The following is a 14,030-nucleotide window of genomic DNA, read 5'->3' as shown; positions in this document are numbered from 1 at the left end:
AAGTGCATTAGCAGACAGGTTAACTCCTTTTATTGGGCGATGTCCCTATGTCTTTTACAAAGCAGTATCTATTTATCTAGCGAACTACTTTCTATTCTCACTGTTTTCAGGTGATAATGAAGTGCTTAATAGAGCTACATATAACTGAAGTATAAGCTTATATGGTGCTAAGTCTACAGTTGTTGCCAGAGCTGGACCTCACTGAAGCTGCAGGTCATGGTTAAAGTTTGTTGGACTTTTGAATTCCTGCTGATAATGGAGGGGCTACGAGCAGCCATTATGTCACATAGATGATGGATTTGTGTTTCGGCTCTAGGCAGGAATGGTCCATGCTAAGCTGTGACCCCGTTGCCAGAAGTCTGCTGATCACCTTCTTTCTCTCTGTTTGCCTTTGGCGCTTGCACAGGTATGAGCAGGAACACGCGCTGGTCCAAGAGGAATTGCTCCGGCTGGCCAAAAGAGAAAGGGAAGCAGCCAGTGAGGCCTTGAACATGGCCCTTCAGTGGGAGAGGAACAACATTAAGGAAGAGAGGCAGAGAGCAGCCCAGCTGGTGAGTAATTAAAAAAAAAGGGGTCCAGTATGTTTCCATACAGGACAGGCTAAAATCTCTCTGCTTGAGCAGATTCATTAAATGTCACTTGTGTGATGTGCTTAGAAACTTTGATTTAGGCTGAGGCACTCGTTACCTCCCAACTGATCACTTAGGTTTGACTTACAGCGTAGCTGGCAAAGCTACACTTGTGGCATGTCGTGTGGTGATGCCAAGGCCAAGGTTGCAGGGAAAGGCATAAGCAGTGACTGTGCTGGGAACAGCTTTGCCTGTGGCAGGTCAGTGTGGTGTGTGTATATGTCCGAGGTCATTGTCTGAGCTAGAGAGCTCTTTTAAACTCGAAAGTGTATGAAATGAACGTGTCAGTATATATAGGATCAGATTCGGCTAACCTGATCTATCCTGAAACTTCGCTCTGTTTTTCTAGAGTGTAATTGTGGAAATACCCAAAAAAAAAAAAAATAATGAGCTCTGTTGTTTGAGTCTTTTACGATGCTGGTAACAGAAGTGCTGTCATAAAAATGTCAAGTATTGTAACATTTTGAAGAAGGCTTAAAATTGGTAAACCCCTTTTGTACACACCACTGACTGCTTGCCCAGTAGGCAGACTTATTTTGGGGGAGTTTTTCCTGCTGCAGCCTTTATCGTTAGTCAGGCACTGTGGTGTTGCTGGGATAACCTGTTGGGTTATTGTCACACCAGCACTGAGGAGAGCAGCAGTGGAGGCAGAAATACAGCAGGATGAGACTGAGTGAAAGGCTCCTGTCAAAACAGTATATTGGGGTTGTCATATGGCGCTTGTTACTTGCGATACTATTTCATATTGTGTTCTTTTAAATACTAAGATTGCTGTGGCAATGGCGTACTGCCTGTGAACAATGCGGAGTCTTAGTGGAACTGCCACTTCTTCCTGACCTGCAGTGGAAGGAGGTGTCGGGGTGTGACAGTGAGATGGGACCGCGCTGGTCACAGTGAGATCAAACTGCCTGTTCGTTTCCAGTGTGATGTTGAAACCTTACTGAGAGAACTAAACTAAGAGTAATTCTTCTTGCCTGGTACATACAGAGAGGATGGTTTAGGGACAGGACAGGCTTGAGTAATGATGGTCTTTGTGTTTCTTCCATCCTACTGATCTCTTGCATGCATTTGATTTAATTGAAGAATCCTTCTATGAGTGTATTTTTTCTATTTGTTGAATGGTAATAGGCATAGTTTACCCAGGCATGTGACTTGGCTGTGGAGCATTTTGAGGTTATAATATGAAGGTATTTTGGGGATCTGAATAAATAAAATTTACCTAAGAACAGCCATAGTGGTTCAGAGAGAAGGTCTTTCTGGCCATAGCCCATCTCTGATGGTGGTCCATGGCAGCTGCTTGCAGAGACCATGAGAACACAGCAGAGATGTATGGCAGCTATATGGCACACCTGTATATACTTGCAACTTTGGCAAGAGGTATTTTCACCTTGGTTAACAGTCCTTGGTGAAATTCTCTCCCATGAATTTATCCATTTGTGGTTTTGGACCCATTTGTGCTTTTAGACTCCATGATAACGTTTGCATGTGGTTGGGCTGGTAGATCTCTGAGATTTCTCTCCCAGATATAGTTACTGAGTGGCTGCTCTGTCGTAGGAAATTTCTGCTTGGCAGATTGTACCTGAACCACGGGACGCTGCGTGATTGCTGAGCTCGAGGGCAGCGATGTCCGGGGCAGGTGACTGCCGCTCCCCTGTGCAGGCCATCTGGGTCAGCAGATACAGTATTAACTCTCTTTCCACTAGAAAGAGAATATTCTCTTTGTGAATGCAATTAATGGACTTCTGTAAAGAGGAGAGGGAAGAAGTGAGTGGATTTATTGTCCAATCTAAAGATGTGGCCTGGCTCAGAAGCAGAGCAGCAGGGTGCAGAGTCATCCTGCAGAATCGCGACTCGCGGGGTCAGGCAATATTTGTGAAGCGTAAAGAGGGCACCTCTATAATGAGTTGAGACTTGACCTCTAACATACAAAAGCTGCTCTATTATCTGAATTAGCTTTTAATCCTGCAATGTCACATACCCAGATATTGCATACTTGATGCGTTGCAAAAATCTGGTCAGGCTCTCCTTGTGTAACCCATAAAAGATAAAAGTGACCAGAGAGTGTTAACCCAGAACGTGGTGCAAGAATGAGAGACTGTTAAATTTAATTGCTCTTTAACTGTCTCTTGATCAGTCATAAATTTAAGAGCCTTAAAAATGGAATATTCTAGCCTGTCCTTGCAAAGATGAGGTCGAAGCTGTTGTCTGTTGGCTTGTAGGTGTCTTCCTAAGCAGGAACTGGTTTTGCCAGCCTTTGAAATTATTGAGATCCCTATCAGACTTGCTTTATCTCAGCTATGGTTTCCTTTTGGGCATGGTGACCTGATTGCATTGTCTCAATCCTACTCAAATCATACCTATCCTTTGCCTTCCAGTATTGTTTTTTTCCTTTATGTAGAATGGGGCTTGAATGTTTCTTGCTCACTCTTCTGCTTTTTAACTCTAGCATAGGAGGCAAATAATGGGTGTGAGCTGCTCTTTCATCTCTTCTGTGTCCATCTTCTCTTTCACGTACAAGATATTAGTGGAACTCCGGGTACCTAGTGGTAGTCCAGGTGCAGATGGCACTGGAAATTATTGCTTAAATTTAAAAAGGAACAACTTTCAGGGTTTTTGTTGTTGTTTTGACCCACAGGGGAAGCCAGAGAAAAATGGGGCAACTCCTGTGAAAGAAATAACAGATGAATAATTTGCTTCTAGCAGCATTTTATTTAGTAAAAGTTAAAAATCATGCCACATATCATCAGAAAGGTTTGTTTTATTTTCCGTTATTTATTTTTTGTATTTGCAGTAGGATCTCCAGCTGCCCTGTGCCCTTGACATATCAATAGTTTAGTCATTAGTAGCCTTCTCTTGTACAGTTGTCTCCAGTAGTGCTGAGATCTTCTCCTTTAACCTTACCACATGCAGACCATAAATCCAAATATGGTAGCTGTATTTTGAAATGATTTCATTTTGATTGTGCTGAACGTTGCTTGTAATTTAATCTCTTCTCTATGATTTTTCAGTCACTGAATCTTATTATTGGCGGTGTTGCTATGAAGCATTTCTTCGGTCTTTTTATATAGTGCACATTCCTGGAGAGAACACGGACTACAAGTAACCTTTGATACGGAACTTGCTCTCAGCTTCTGGGGCCAGATACTTCATCACTTACGGGGTAGGGTGCAGATTAGAACTTGTTGGTTTTTGTTATGTGGTGGTTTCTTTTCTTGAAGTGGTGCGCTGGTTACAAGAGGGATTTAGAGTTAAGTACCTGGGTCCTGTTCTACATTTTTGTCTTGATCTTTTTTTAATGACTTTGAACAAAGTACTTAGCTTCTAGATACCTTAGGTTTTGAGTAAAACTCCTTAAAGTTTTAATTTAAGAAGCTAGACAGCTCTGTAAGTAGAACCACTGCAGCATTCACTTCCCTCCTTGATTGAATATGGCTTTTGATTAACCAAGTGGGACTGGCTTGACTGGCAGTAGCTGCTGCAGAAGAACTCTCCCCAGTTTGAGATAAAATGTTTTGGTTGTTTGTACAGCACTGCAGGATTGTGATGCTGACTGGACTCTCTGAATAACTGAATGCTGTGGGTACTTATAATACAATGAGGATTATATGTACACTACTTCACAGCAGGGCCCAGGGTGTTTAACTAATGCTTGTAGCATGCCTTAAGTCTCATGTGAAATATCAAAGCATTAATACAGCTGTCTTTAAATCTTTTTTCTTTCTAGCATGAGGAACTTCCAAAGTTCTTGTAGATGAGTTATTTAATTGCTTCACTGTTGTGAATAGTCTCACTTTGCTCGTATCCCAGGAATCTTTCCTTTTTCATTTCCAATTAATCAAAACCTCTTCTCTCAACTTCTCAGTTCCTTTAGCTTTCTTTTTTTTCCTTCTTACCAACAAAAGAAACTTTGCAAGCAAAGCTGCTCTTTTTTTCTCCTTTCTGCCTCTGTAATCTCCCGAGGCTGTGCAGCATATGCATCATGAGCCTCTTGGAGCCAGTGACTCCTGCCTGATGGTTTTTGCTGAAACCTTTGAAACAAATCAATGTGGAATGGGGATGGAGAAAAGCAGGAGCTGGAGGGGGTGGAAATAAACGCGATTAAGCGAAGACATCTCATTACTACTCTAGAAAGGGAGGATTATAACTTACAAAATAGGAGGATCTCATTTAGGGGCCATGTGCGCCTGTGTTATCAGGACAGAGGGAGAGCAAATAGAATAAATGAAATTAATACTTTGAAAAGCAGCATTACCCGGATTTGAGAATTGAACTAATATGATTTGTGCCAAAGCCCTGAAGTTCTTATCTCCCCATTTAATACCCCTGGGATAATGGCTTTGTCAGAGTTATTGACCAAAAGTCATCATCTTCCTTCCCACTTTGAAAGAACGAATTCAGAAATGGGGTGATGGTAGGACAAACTGTGCACCATAATTAGCTTTTTCAGACAAGACTGACGAGTACTGGTTGCTGAGTGAAAACAGTCTGGACACAGAATTCCTAAATCGCTGGGAAAGTGTTTTTCCAGCTGTTGAAGGTGGACATTCCCAGTGTTTCTAGTCACATCTTGCTCACTGGCTTGCTGGGTGACAACCTTTGCTTTCTGGTGGCTCCAGCATCGCACTGTTGTGATCAGTGTGGCCCAGATAATGAGTCTGGGAGGAAATACAAGGATTTAAGGTTGCTCCAGTAGCTGATTATAATTGGTCATAGGCTGTTGGGTTCTTTTAAAATGATTTCTTGCCTAGAAATAATCTCTTTGCTCTTCAGAGCCTCTCGTCTCCTCTTGTTGATTCAGGAGGTTGGTGAAGGAAGAATTTGTGGCTGGAAATGGCCCTGATCAGGGCAGTGGGTTTGGATACTGGTGTCATCTTGTGGATGTGGGATTCTGAACTCGTGGGCTTTGCCTGTGCTGTACTTCGGACACTTCTACCCTCGGCTTAGTGTGTGTTGGTCTGCCGACGTTTTAACTGGTATCTTCTCCGTTTCAAAGAATGTAGAGGTAAAATTGCTTAAAAATGCTAAAAGCAGCATAAGCAGCCCAGTCATAGATAGATAAAAAAGAGGAGAATTTTGGTAGCAGGGTGAGATGAGGTGGAGTGGTGTTTTCAATGATCCAGTTGGCCCGTTCATGGGAAGTTTTCTTTAGGTTTCTGGTCACTGATGAAGCTTCAAGCCAATCTTACATTTTTCGCTGTGAATTGCCCACTGTTGTTGAGCAGCATCAGCTGCAAATGCAGCTGAGCTGGTACTGAGGGTGGTTTTAGAAATGGTTTAGTTTTGTTACGGCTTTCATTTACTTTGAGATAAGCTGGGGATCAGCTTCATCCTGGCTGATTAACCACAGGTGAGCATCTCTAGATCAGGCTGAGGTTTTGTTGTGCGTAATCTCCTATCGTTGTAACGAGCTGGAGGGACTGGCTGAGGTCCAGAAGCAACGTGGCATCTGTGAAATGGTGACAGTGTGTGGTCATCGGTGAAGGGACGCTGCTGGATTTGAGGTCAGGCCTCCATCATAAAAAGTTATTTTTTTATTCCCTATTTAATGTAATGAAAGGTATTGTGTCTGTGAGTTTTGAATTATACTTTGGATACTGCTCACGTCAGGGCCAGTTTTGTTGGTCCCGTTTGCGCTGCAGCTAAAATGTAACACACTGAGCTAAACCCTTTATTTTCCTAAAAGATCCAAGCCTGTATGTAGGGAATAGGTTGGTTCTGGGAGGAGAAATTGCTAATGCAAATATTGGGATTTAGTGTTCAGTGGTTCTTTAATTTCTGTAAATGTTTCTTGATTCAAGTTTTTTGTCGCTGAAACAGAAAACATTGATTTAAATCGGAAACTGTGGAGGCTTGTTTTAAATAATAGTACAAAATGAGGACAAGCCCATTCAGTTATTTTTCTCCGAGTTTGATTTTCATTGATGTTACAGTGATGAGCAACAAGTATCTACATGTGTTTACTAAAGGAACGACACTTTTTTTTTTTGGATCAATTTTTCTGTTTTCTTTAGAAAATGACTGGTGCATTTATCTACTGGAACATGAATTCCTGCAGGTGGTTTGCAGAACATTCACATGTCAAACACCCCACACCTGCCCTTTGTGTGTGCAAAACCAGCATGGAACCCTGACCTGGTTAGCAGGACTGGCATTGTCTTTTGCTAGAAATTGCAATGCACTTGTTTTCGATTGCTTTTAGTAGTTGAATAAACTGCATTTTAAATGCGTTGATACAAATGGAAAGATGTGGGGTTTTTTTGTTTAAGCCTTAATGATTTGTTACAAAGTGGTGCAAGCTATTGATAGAGGGATTTAAATAGGTAGGCTGAGTAGCTTCAGACCTTTTTCCTTCTATTCTCATTCTTGCTGTCTGAGCTAAGAGGTACTTTTCTAGACTTTCCTTTGAAGAAAATGTATTGATGTGTGGAGGCTTTAAAGTCAGTGGTCTGTTATTCTACAGTCGGGCTCATCTTGGGCTGCTCCCCACTGCTAGAGAAGTGGGTGCATTTCTGCAGTGAAGGAATTACTACTTTTTCTGAAACTACTAAACATTTACAGGGATCCCTATAGAAAATAACTTCGCAGTGTGAAATGGTGGGCTTTGGAAAGTTTTGCATTAAATTGAAGCTTGGCATGGTGAGGATCTACATGTCTTGTACCTCCAGCAAGGTAATAACTTCCAGTCTCTGGAGCATCGGTGAGGTCTAAATTTAACTAAAGCAATTTTGGAGAATGTGTACTACAGTCAGCCCAGAAAGTAAAAACAAATCCAAAGTAAAACCACTTATTTCTGCTTCCATCTTCTCTTGAGGGAAGGCAGAGGTCTTATCTGGTTGGGGTAAGATGCTGCATATCTACTCCTTATTTTCCCTGCTGCTGCTACAATTTGTCAGACATTTATAGCATTTTTTTAACAACTTCCAATTTCTGCAGTTAGTCTTTTATCTCCTGATTCTGCAGGTTAATTTGTGTTTGGAGAGTTTTTGCAGATTTCAGCGGCTGATGGTCGTTTGAGCTTCTCATTTTTGTATTTTCTTGGGCTCAGGGACCTTATCACAAGGTTGGCCTCTTTTTAAATCCCACAGCTGCAACAAATTGAAGTTTTCTGTGGTGCTGCCTGCTTCCCCTGTCGGCTTGCCTTCAATTCTCCTGTGCCCGTATTTCACACTTTTTTGGTCTACCAAGTCCGTATACTCCACAGAAACTTCTTCCAGATCCATTTGTTCTGAGTCAGGGTTACTGTAAAGCCATTCTCATTGTTTGAGAAGCAAAAGATAAGATTAGCCATCCTTTTCCCTACCTATAACTACAAAATATTCAATTAATAAAGAAACAAGAGAATAATATGTTGATATTTTTCTGTGAATGGTCCAGCAAAGGTAGTACTGTGCTTTTTCTTTTTTTTTCTGCCAGACGAGTACATTTCTGTTCAAATTTTGCAGCTAATTTGGGGTGCATAAGCAACAGAGATTTGGTGCATCAGGGTGTTCAGTCGGCTTTCCTGCTCTATGAACCAGTCAAATATGGTGTGGTTTGTGGTATGAGATTGTCATAGGTGCACAAAAGCTGAGAGTTTTATAAAAGTGTAGATCCCAATAACTTGGTTAAACTTTATTTCTCGGTTATGATTTTGCTTGTCTGTGTTTTGAGTATGTAGGTTATTACAGAAATTGAACTTAGGTGGCGATAGCTCTCCAGTATTCATTGTATTCCATCTAAAAAAGCCAGTGTTTGAATCTTGAATTAATGATACTTGATCACTGAAAATTTTCTTTATTTCTGACTGGAAAGTGTTACTTAAAAAGAGAGCAAGACTATGAATTTAAGGGGCTAATATGATAGCTAGGAAATAAGTTTGCACCGAATGGTGCACTCGCATTGCTCTTGCAATTACATGATGGGGATGCGAGGTGAGTGACCTGTCACTGGACGTCGTTTCTGTCATATTCCCTAAATGCCATGAAAACCGGCGTTGCTGCTTCTGCCACCTCTTCCTGCAACCTTCCCGTGTGTGTTTTGCTGTGAGCGTCATTGACAACGGAGGAGTGGTAGAAAAGATCCCTGGATTGGGCAGAGTGTTCCGCACCGGGCAACAGCGCGAGAGGGAGACGGTGCGGGGCTCTTTCTGCCTCTTGGTCAGAAAGGCTGACCAAGGCTTGCGACTCAAGGTGCCAGGATCCCAGCTTTCGCATAGCAACGGACAGTCCCTGGATGGATTCTCCCATGGCGTGCTGTGCAGATAGAGAGGTTCCTCCTTTTTTTTATTTTTTGTGATTTGGGCAATTATATTCTTACAAGAAAACAACTCTGTTCATAAGGGATGTTGACATGAGAACATCTTCTTGCTCTTTTAGACAAAGGTCCCACAGGGGGTGGTACCAAGGGGCAGCTGCCCGCAGACTCCTTGGTGATGATGCCGAGGAATCTGCAGCACAGGAGAGGGATGAAGGTCAGGCTGGGTCTGTCCGTGCAGCCCTGTGCCCGCTTGGATTAGCTGTCTGGGGCATCGCCACCTCCTCCCCGTCAGGATCGCTACATTCCACCCCTCCATCCTCGGGCAGTTTACCTTGCTCAAGGATAAGTAAGTTACAGATAATATTAGCAAGCAGTTCAGATAATGAGAATTTTCCTAATGGGCTGGGATGTTATTGGTGTGATAACGCCCAACAGAGCAGACGTGTCCTGTTCAAGATAACGTTTCCTCAAACCCAATGCCTTCCACAAGTCTCCCGATACAAGTAGCTTTGTTGGGTCATACTAGAAGATGAAGCTGAGTGTACATGGTATGATGAGAGAAATCAAAATAAGCACTGATGTTATTTCTTTATTTCTCACTTTCAAGAAAAGTTAAACATATGTCACTGGGGCTTTTTCCAGTTTGTTTATACCCTCTGCTACACTTAGGCATCCTCAAACCTGCTTCTATTTGCTGATGAAGTTTATTTTCATTCTTTGCTTCCCTCTCCCCCCTTCTTTCTGTGTCTGTCTCTTTACTTTCGCAATCTGCGGGATGGTTTGCTCCTGCCTCCCCTCCGCGTTGGCGGCGTTATCAGGCACGTGTGCAGCGGGTGAGATTGCAAACGCCTCCGTTCGCCGGGATTCTAAGCATCAGACGATGTTTTACACGGCGTCCCATTCTCTAGCTGGCTGGTTGGACATGATGTTGGTACCTTATCTTCACGCTGACACACACTGGACATTAATAGAAATACATTGTGGAGGCACATGTGTGGAATTTCAAGCAGCCTTTCTGGCTGTGCTTAAAATAGTCTATTGTGTGCTTAACCTCTTGGAAGAGGTTTTGATGAGAAACGCATAATGTTAACTCTTGGGCAGCTGGGCAGATTCTCGTAGAGTTTCTTATTACAGTCAGCATAATATCTTCCTATAATTGCATGCTCATGTGTTTTGGAGTTTCAGCAGTTTTAAACCTATCTTTCCATAAGCAATATTCCTCTTTCCTAATGCAGATTTTTCAGGAAGAAATAGCTGTGTGTGCTGCATGTGGGGAAGAGGTCAGAAATACGTGCTTTGGAGGGAGGGGAGCTGCCACCACCCTTGTTTAGCTTTGTCTGAAGTCTGGCCCTGTATTATTTCTGGCTCTGATTGCCTTACATCAACTTAAAAATAGACCTGGATGCAACTGCTGCTATTTGCCAGGAATTCCTTCTGCTTTTGGAGCACATCAGGATTTTAATAGCTTTGTTTGTACTATATATGTATACTTTCTCCATTTGTTTGTTATGACCATCTGCAATTATCTATATTATTTATGAGTGCTGAGTAAAACATGATGGAAAGTAGCTTCTTAAAAGGTACTGTACTAAGGGAGAGGAAATGAGCTGATGACTTTCTCTTTGATTTGTAGACAATGAAAATAGAACACCTGCAAACTTAGGAGGGAGGGAAGGAATCAGAGAGTTAGCTGGCTTTCTTTTTCCCATCTGCGTGTTACATTGGGGGTTTAGAGCCTTTTTAGCCTTGAAGATTTCGTGATAATGGGCAAACTTGAAGGATGATGCAGTAGGAGTTGAGAGTAAAAATTGATCAAACAGACAGAGCAGGGCTATGTATAATTACTGTCCAAAAGAAGAAAGCTCCACAGTTTAATACCTACTTGAATAGTACATTAGACTGAGGATACATTTGTTAAATAACCAGTACTCTTCCAATTAGGACTGAGAGCTTCCACGTACATTTGCTGGATCTTCAGCCTAATGCTTTTGCCATGGAAAAAGTGATTTGCTGTCTTGCAGGTGACGTCAAAGCCCTTTCTTTTTCTCACCACGCAGGCTCGTAGCTCTTCTCTTGCCTTTTCCCTTCTCTCCAGCCTCTGAGAAGAATGGATTCATTTCTCAGTGTTCATCTTGCTGTAGCTGTAATTGGCACTGTCGAGCTGAAACTGTCACTCCCCTCTGTAGCTTCTGAACTACCAACACACAGATGGTTCCTTGCAAAAGCTCTTCCCAGGTGAGGACCTGAGCAATCGGTCAGTTTTGTATTTTCATATGATATGCTCTCCTAGTTTAACAGCTAAATGTGGAAAAAGGGGGATTTGGAGTAAGAGTATGTGTTTAAAAAAAACCCAAACCAACAACAAAACCACGAAAACCAATAAACCACCACAAAACAAAGCAGCACCCCCCCCCCCAAAAAAAAAAAATATCGACCCCCCCAAAACTCCCAAAGCCCAATAACAACAACAAAAACCTATGTCAGCTGCAGCTAAACTTGCATGTTACTTCAATCCTCTTCCTGAATTTTTCAGGGTAAAAGAATTTTGTTTCAAGTGCAAAACTTGAAAAAGCGTGAGAGCTTTAACTTGCAAAGCCAACCACAGTTTGAAAGATAATGAATATCAGTCCATAGTTTTCTATCATTTAAAAGGTTGCCCCACCCCACCCCCCAGTCTGCCTTTCCGTGCTCAAGGCTCAGCCTTTTGCGGTGTAATTTTTCTAAGCTTTGTGCTACTGAAGGTTATCATAGAGTTCTGTTAAAAACATACTTGCCTGTGATTTCCTTTCATACAGCGACCTGCGAAAAGAGGTGGTTCTCTAGGCAAGTCAGAATTTGCCCCCGTTCCTTTCCTGGTAACAGAAATTGGATGCATCGATGCCTTTTCCCATCTGATGGCTGTTCAGAACCCAGTGCTTGGGTCACTCTGCCCTTGTTCCAGATTGTGATGAAGGTCTAAATGCAATTTTGAACCTGTTGCCAGCCTCTTGCATTTTCTTTTCTTTAGAACTGAAGTACTTCATCAAATTTTGTGCATCCACGGTAAAAATAAGAGATTTTTGTTGTAACAAATCTAGGTAGAGTGTCAGTTTGTGCCCAAATTAAGTGAGGACCATTAGCTGTGCTCCTGCTCCACTAATGTCATTCTGCCATGGCAGCCTTATTTTCTAAGGTTAATAAGGAATGTGTTAAGGCACCTGGAGGGAAAGGAGCTCTAATGGTCTTTGCTGCCATTCTCCTCTGCACAGATGGGACTAGTGTGGTTGACGAAACACTTTGTTGCCTCAGGCCTTGCACACGCAGGCAGCTCCCTTAGGAAATAAAGCAGCTGAAGGGGAGCCATGGGTGGTCTTCAGATGGGATTGGAGCGACTGGGCAGAAGAGATTTCCTCCAGCATAGTCTCACTAACATGAATTTTAATCCCCCTTAATTTTGGTGTTTTGCTGTCAAGTGTCTCAGGAAGCAGGTAATGGCAGATGAGATTTTTCTGTCTGCATGCATGTCAGTGCAGGCAAAATTTTGCCCTGTTTGCACACTTGTTTCAAAGTTATACCTGCTTTCTACACAAATGTCTTACTGGGCATTCTTAAACTGCAGTAAAAATTGACATCTTTGTAAGAATGGATAATAAACTTCCATATAATTAGGCTAATTTCACCCAGTTGCTTGTTGGCCAGCAGATGTTGCTGTTGAGCTTGGTTGGGCTTCACTATTCAGTTCAGCAAGTCATCTGCCTATTTTCAGAGCTATGATGCAGCCTGATTTGGAACTAAGTTTCCTGCTTGATAATTCATGTCAACTGCTCGGAAGTCAATATACTGTCCAGAGACTTAAGGTACATCTTCTGCACATATGTGTGTAAATAAATGATATTAGAATGTCTTTTTTCACCTGTGCATTATTTTTTTCGCTTCATTACCAACTCTGAATTCTTACGAACTTTTTCTCTTCCCTTAGCAAAGCAGTTTTGATTTGCTCGTTTTTTTAATTATTATTTTTGAGGGAGGGATTTTAGCTTTTCCATTGAGCCTTTAAGATGCGATGATGCAAAAGGAGTCTAAAACAATCTGTAAACAGCATATGCTTGTTAATGCCCCTTTGAAGTTAGGATCTGGGAAAATCTATTACCTGCCTCAGGTGCAGAATTTGGGAGATGAATTATGTATCTTATTTGGGGTCAAAACCACTGCTCAGCCCATCGTCTGTGTATTGATCTTGCATACTCTTTGCTCAGATCTTTGGGATGTGAGTCAAGCTGTCGTACTCTTATTTTGGAACTAAAGGTTTTTAATGTGGTCTCGGTTGCATGCCAGTGATGAAGCCTTCGCTGAATTTATACTTTTTTCCTGCGGTGTTGAGCACTTTGGAAGCAGCAGCGAGTGTTTCCTGAAGGTGGCACTGAAGGGACATCCATGCAACTCCTTCCCAGGGCTGGACCTGGAACTGCTGAGCCCTCCAATTGCTTGCATACCAATGAAATGTCTCAGAGTGTTGGCTTGTTTGTTTTCACTCTGACTCTGGCTTCTCCAGGAATTACCGTAATATTGGTCAGGGTGAGTTTACCCAAAGTTTTTGAGGTTCATTGGTTTCTGTAGAAATACATCATTTGGAGTTGTGAGGTGGCTACAAACTGACAGAATTTACAAACTGGAGATGTAGAATCAGCCTGTTTCATTGGTTCATTTTCTCCCCATGCTTCCTTGGGCTCGTTTTCATCGTTAAATGCACAGATCTAGCAGCTTGTGAAGTTGCTGTGTACTCAGGCTGCAGAGGGAGGACAGGGTTGTCGTGAACACAGCGCAGGTTTCCACACAAGTGGTCACAGAATCACAGAACAGTTTGGGTTGAAGGGACGTTCCCATCTCCCCCAGTGCCCCCCCTGCCATGAGCAGGGACATCTGCACCAGCTCAGGTTGCTCAGCTGTGATACGTTCCCAGCTGCCCCAGGTTTCTCGTTGGTCTTTTTGCGATAATTAAAGCACAGAGGAGTGTCAGTGCTGTAGCTCTCTGGTTGGTTTCTAGTAGCGCTTTTTGGAGAGGTAGGCGGCTGCTGCTGGGAGCAAGTTTGGGTTTGGAAGTGGTGGGAGGAGAGTGGCAGATGTTGTCCTAATGACATCTCATGCTTGCTATCAAAACTAATGTTGCTGCTTCTGTTCCTCAGATCC

General features: G+C 42.5%; 2 protein-coding genes across 3 annotated transcripts in view; one reads left to right on the top strand and one right to left on the bottom strand.

The window, feature by feature from the left end:
- Positions 1-14,030, top strand: part of CHCHD6 (coiled-coil-helix-coiled-coil-helix domain containing 6) — a 112,047-nt gene that overhangs the window by 3,858 nt on the left and 94,159 nt on the right. For both annotated transcript variants that reach the window (XM_065642622.1, XM_065642621.1), the window contains exon 4: positions 407-551. In XM_065642622.1, the coding sequence (XP_065498694.1) occupies positions 407-551 (145 nt within the window). The remainder of the gene's footprint in view (positions 1-406; positions 552-14,030) is intronic.
- Positions 1-14,030, bottom strand: part of ABTB1 (ankyrin repeat and BTB domain containing 1) — a 129,479-nt gene that overhangs the window by 109,079 nt on the left and 6,370 nt on the right. The gene's annotated exons all lie outside the window — the stretch shown is intronic.

This window comes from Caloenas nicobarica, chromosome 11, assembly GCF_036013445.1.
Source record: "Caloenas nicobarica isolate bCalNic1 chromosome 11, bCalNic1.hap1, whole genome shotgun sequence".
In the NCBI taxonomy this organism is placed as follows: Eukaryota; Metazoa; Chordata; class Aves; order Columbiformes; family Columbidae; genus Caloenas; species Caloenas nicobarica.
The sequence above is the reverse complement of the archived record's forward strand: the minus strand, read 5'-3'. Positions and strand labels throughout refer to the sequence as shown.